Source organism: Sinocyclocheilus anshuiensis, unplaced genomic scaffold, assembly GCF_001515605.1.
Source record: "Sinocyclocheilus anshuiensis isolate Anshui unplaced genomic scaffold, SAMN03320099.WGS_v1.1 scaffold627, whole genome shotgun sequence".
NCBI lineage: Eukaryota > Metazoa > Chordata > Actinopteri > Cypriniformes > Cyprinidae > Sinocyclocheilus > Sinocyclocheilus anshuiensis.
Window position 1 is genome coordinate 1,627,194 of NW_015549703.1, and position 6,219 is coordinate 1,633,412.

A 6,219-nucleotide genomic window follows, 5' to 3' on the forward strand; every position below is an offset into this window, starting at 1 on the left:
AAAAAAAAAACCTTGCTATGTGTACTGTGTTAAGTTAACTGAGACTTGTCAAAGCACTTGCGTATCATTGCTCTTTTGTTGATTCTGATTGCTTCCATTGTCCTCATTTGTAAGTCGCTTTGGATAAAAGCGTCTGCTAAATGAATAAATGTAAATGTAATGTCTAGTTCTTCACTGTAAGAGTCTGAGATTCACATTACATGTAAGAGGTGAAGAGAGATGTTCGCACTTGAGAGCTCCATCTTCCTTTATCTGTCCCTCCATGATCCCCTCTCTCCTCTCTGGTGATGGATGCCAGGCTGCACAGTCTCTGCCGGAAATGGGCTCTTTCCATCACGCACACACGCCACAGTCACGGTCCCCACTGCGTCGGCGCGGATGTGTTAATGGTTTCTGTCTGAGAATGGATGTTTCTTCTCTACCATTACAAAATGTCAATGGCCTTTTTCACAGAGATTGCTTAGAGTTTGCTCAGGGGCACGCCGCCGTCTGACCGTTTGTTCTGCCTCTGTGTGTGGTGTGACAGATAACTTTGTGGTGGACCACAGCTCCTGTGTCAAAGCCTGTCCCAGCAACAAGATGGAGGTGGAGGAGAACAGAATCAAGATGTGCATCCCCTGCACTGATATTTGCCCAAAAGGTGATTACACGCACCATCAAACTCACCAAAATGCTCATCAAAGTTCTCAGTACCAATACCAGTGAAATTTCACAATTTGTGATACCAAAACTAAAGCTTAACTTCTGTTGAACACACTCCTTTATTCATAACATTATTATTTTAGTATTATTTATTTACAGTTATAGTAATATTGACTCTTATCGTATATAATTATAGTATTTTTATTTTAGTTGTAGTTTTAATCAGTTTAGTACTTTAGCTTAAACTTTATTATTTCAGGTTCCACATTTCTACTTTAATTTTCTCATAACATTTATGTTGTATTTTATTTCAGCTTTATTTTACTTAACAAAAATGATTTTTTTTAATAGTTTTAGTTAATAACAAAATGGATTTATAAATGTATCTAATTTAAATATAATTCATTTTAGTTAATAATAACAACACTGATTTAAAAAATATATTTAATTTAAATTATATAATTATTCATATTGTATCATATCATTTATGTACTTTTTTCTCTGAAAACAAAGAAAAGAAACAATCGTTTAAACAATCGAAACAATAGATTGTAATAATTAAAATTATATATTATAATTTTATATATTTACAAAATATACACATTTATATTATATTATTATTTATATCATACTCTATAATGTACTGTATATACATGTTTTTTTTCTCTGAAAACAAAGAAAATAAACAATTGAATGCAATATACAACTACTTGACACTTAAAAATACATGATACTACTAATGCTATAGACAGACAGATATTGTTTTTTACTTATTTATTTATTTATAAGCATAAACTTGTAGTGAAGTTCACTGGTTACTGTAGTTGTTGTTACTACATCGACTTTTTTTGTCATTAGCTGATCAGCGGTGCGTTTCCCAAAAGCAACTATTGTCACAAGTTCCATCGTTACCAATAGAGTTCAGTGAAACTTGCCACCATAGTTAGCTAACAGTGCTTTTGGGAATAGCACCCCTAGATGATAGATCAGACCTTGCACCAACAAACAAACCATCTACCACATTACTAAAACATCTTAACCACCTTAAGTTGGTATGGCCCGATTTTCTATCAGGATCCAGATCTCCTTCAAACAATGTAAGAGGCTTTCACAATCATTCTGTCATTTTGCTCAGTGGATTTTTTCATGACAGAGGTGATGAACACAAAGTTACCACCAGCCTTGGAGAATAAATAACTATTAAATGAACTACATTTTTCAATAGTGCGACAAGTCACTCAGCTGTTATCAGCCTTTCCAGTAAACAAGCTACTTTGTCCAGCAAGCAGCGGTGTATTGTGAATTAAAACAATGCATTACAGTACATGTATTATGCACAGTGAACTGAGGCAATAAACGCTTTTCTAGAATGTCATCTCTCTCTCATTTAACATAGGGTAGTCTGATTAATTTCAAACTCTGCTCTGATTGAAAATTTAAAAAAAAAATCTCATTGTTAAACATTTGAAAAGATATTGCTCTGTTGAATAACTTCTGTGTTAGTAGCTTGTTACTAGTTTCCACATACTGCAGTAATAATAGAAACAGTCAAAACCTTGCTTACCAATTTCTTAAAGGGTCTATTTTTTTCTCTAAAAGTTTTAATCAAACATGATCTGAAATCTCTATTTTACACAGTTTTCTGGTTTATGTTGCAGCATGCGATGGGATCGGCACTGCTAGCCTTCAGACGGCTCAAACCGTCGACTCCAGCAACATCGACAGATTCATCAACTGCACCAAGATCAACGGAAACCTGGTGTTCCTCATCACAGGCATTAAAGGGTGAGAGTGGCTTCTTCACAATCTCCGTTGACTCGCTTCACAGCCATTACGCTCTTCTTTACAGCTGAATATCGGATATTGGATTGTCAGAAGCCATTTGACCTATGCTGCTTCTTTTTATCAGATAACATCAGCTTTAATGATGCAGGAGGGGATTCATGTAGAAGAAAAGCACTAGAGAAAGCCTTCACATCATGGCTGTGTAAAAAAAAAAAAAAACTACACTGGCCAGTTTAATAGCACGCATTAAAAGTGCCGTTAACACACTTTGCGAGTTTAGACAGTCAAGCAAGACCTACGAGACTTACTGACTCTCCAGACGGCCACAGTTAATGTGATTTTATATGAGAAATGTGCTGCCCCCTCTTTATATAAGTGCTGTGACATATTTGATTGTCAGATTGTCAAGAAGTCATTTGACCTCTGGTTGACCCGCTCCCTCCAGTGGCCTCTTTCTGATCCCACTGCGCCTGATTGGCCGGCCCTCTAACCCCATATAGCTGACTCTGCTCTTAAAGAGCAATCCAGGGCCAGCAGCCGTTGCATGCTGGGAAAAGCCATGTGCACACATACGCACATCCTGATAGGCATACAGATGACATCATCTCCAACACAAACTGATATGGAGTGCACATACTTCTTACACGTATTCCCCACGCGCACACTTACATACACTGCGTCAGCAGGTGTTCTGGACATGTCCTCCCCGAAGATCTTCAGCTCAATGGTGCTATTAAAACCTGCTATACTACGCAACAGAACAGCATAAGGCATGGAGACTTGGAAAAGATGGAGAAAATGCAGCATACTGGGATGGATGGGGTCAGAAGGCACTGGTCAGAGTGCATTTGTGTTAATAGTCTTCTGCTTGACTCTTCTCAGAGTTAGATTTAAGAGCTTGTTACACAATCAGCTTCATCTTTTAGCAAAATGGCAGATTTTCTTGACTGTAAAGATGTGGCTCTCATCATATACTGAGTATAATGTGTATTTGCTTCAATCTTAATGTGTATTACAGGGACGTATACCACAACATAGAGCCCCTGGATCCAGAAAAACTCAACGTGTTCCGCACCGTTCGAGAGATCACCGGTAAGTCAAGTTAGTTTTATTTGGATTGGGTTTTTACATAATAGTAATGGTAATATGATAATGCATATTGTTTCAAAGCATCTTTGATAAACAAATAGCGGCTTACAGACCTTTTACAAAATAAGCAAGTTAAAAATGACATTGAAAATACCTTGAGATGAACCAGTACTGAGCAAGGGGAACCTGTCCTCCTCTGGCAGGCACATACTTTATTTAATTTATTTTATGTTGTATGGCAACATTGACTAGCTATGTCACATTTATAGTATTTTTTTAATTAATCAATTAATTGATTTAATCTGGAATTGATATGAATCTATTTCTAACTCATGCTGCCTGCAAAGTTTTTGGTAAAATAAATTCTTACTTTTATTCAGTAAGAACACATTAAAATTAACAAAAGAGACAGCGAAGACATTAAATGTTACAAAAAAATTAATTTAAAATAAATGCTGTTCGTTTGAACTTTAAAAAAGCTATGTATCATAGTTTACACAAAAAATATTGAGCAGCACAACTGATGATAATAATAATAAATGTTTCTTCTTCAGCACCAAATCAGCATATTAGAATGATTTCTGAAGGATCATTTGACATGGAAAACTAGAGAAATTCAGCTTTGCCATCATAGGTATAAAATACCAAATACATTAAAGTGGAAAACAGTTATTTTAATATTTTTTCATAATATTACTGTTTTTACTGTATTATTAATCAATAAATGCAGCTTTGGAAGACATAATAGACTTCTTTAAAAAACATTTAAATAAATAATATCAATCCCAAATGGTAGTGTAAATAAAAGTAGTTTGTTCGAATTAACCTTTATGCTTATTAGATCATCATGTTTTTAGCTTAGCAACATGCTAACACAAACTGAAATTTTTCAGTTGAGTCACATTTCCTGTGCTCTTTTCGTAAAGAGCTTTATTTGTGTAACACACTGACAGTATTCCAAAGCCTTCGGTCATAAGGTTCCAAATCAGTAAGGGTGCTGCCTTAGAAGGTAACAGAGAGTAAACAGCAAGGCAGCTTTTTACGTTTTAGAACAGAGCCATTAATATACTTTCATAAAGAAGGGCCTGTGAAAAAATAGCTGATTCACATGTCCAGGTTTACATAATCCACCTGTCTTATTGAAAAATACATCAAAAACACATGGAACAAATCACAGAGGAAGATCTACAGTAGTGTGTTTGTGCGTTTGTAGATTTGTGTGTGTGTGTGTCTGATGTGTGTAAAGGGGTTTGTGTTTGTACGAGTGTCCATTTCTCAGCGGGGAGGCCCTATATATGATGAATACATGATGAGGGAGATTTCTCCAACTGAGGAGAGCTTCCCACAGGAGATCAGAACTCTTGGCTCACAAGAAACATGAAAGCAGTTGAAAACACTTCTTTCTCTCTCTCCCTTTCACTCTTTACCTCTCTGGCTCTCTCTTTCCATGGTGACAGCGAAGAGGGCTCTCCAAGTCAGTGAGGCATGCATGTCAGGCTGTCACATCTATATGCAGGTGGCCACAGTCTCTGACAGAACAACGTCTTCACTGGCATGGTGTTATTTCTGCTCTGTGACCCCAGCTTGAAGACTGACAGATTCAGAGGCGCCTGCTTATATGTATTTCTTTACAGTGGGTTTTTAAATTTAATGTGTTTACTCAGTTTGACTGAATTCAGTGTACAACACATGAAGAAGGTCATCTAGCTGCAGGAGTTGCAGCTGCAAATAAAGACCCTTCAGATGGCTGTAAACGCATAACCCCTGTTCCTTAGCACCGACCAAGTATGTTATTTAATTTTTGTATGACTCCCAGTAAACCCCAAACAACCCTGACTGACATTAAACTAACATTTCATAGCCTCAGTCGGATGCTTCCCCACCAATATTTGAAGATTTTTGGAAATGCCTGCGGCTCTTGCCGGCACTGCCTTCAGCTTGAGCCCTGTGTGAATCATCTCTCTAGAGAGATGGACTGAAGAGGCTGACCTGATTTATCCTCTGCTCTCAAGCCTTGAGGAAGGGGTTAGCACTGGGAGATACAGAAAATATGGGATACAGGAAATACAGTAAAATATCTCAGTATTTTGCAGCCTTTTAATGATGATATGTAATATATTTCTCCAACTTTGTGTGTGTGTGTGTGTGTGTGTGTGTGTGTGTGTGTGTGTGTGCGTGTGCGTGTGCGTGTGTGTATTTATTACATTTATTAATATTAACAATGTAGAAAACGGTTGTTTTGCATACTATTTTTGTAGAAACATGATTTTTTTTTTTTGATGAAGTCAAGAAGGCACAGCATGTATTGGGAATTAAAATCTTCTGAAATTTTATAAATGTCCTTACTGTCTCTTTTGATCAGTGCATCCTTGCTTAATAAAAGCATACATTGCTTTCTGACCGCAATCTTTTGAACAGTAGTGTATGCACCAATGCAAAAATACAGTATGTGGTAAACAGGCTGTATACTGTAAATTTTTTTACTAAAATATTTTAAAGCATGAACATTTCCACAAGTCTTAGACACTCAGTTCCAACTGATTCATTTAAATAGACAGTCATTATACAACATTATTTGATCATAGAATTCTGTGATTGACCAGTCAGAATCCGGTAGTGTACACTCTAAAAGATGCTGGGTTGTTTCAACCCAACTTTGGGTCAAATATGGACTAACCCCACCATTGGGTTAAATTTTTACAT

At 36.6% G+C, this 6,219-nt stretch overlaps 1 protein-coding gene across 1 annotated transcript in view; it reads left to right on the forward strand.

Annotated features, from left to right (window-relative positions):
* LOC107660610 (receptor tyrosine-protein kinase erbB-4-like) overlaps window positions 1-6,219 on the forward strand; it is a 391,742-nt gene that overhangs the window by 294,975 nt on the left and 90,548 nt on the right. Inside the window, exons 8-10 of the mRNA XM_016449970.1 lie at window positions 527-640; window positions 2,301-2,427; window positions 3,446-3,519. Of these exons, the coding sequence (XP_016305456.1) occupies window positions 527-640; window positions 2,301-2,427; window positions 3,446-3,519 (315 nt within the window). The remainder of the gene's footprint in view (window positions 1-526; window positions 641-2,300; window positions 2,428-3,445; window positions 3,520-6,219) is intronic.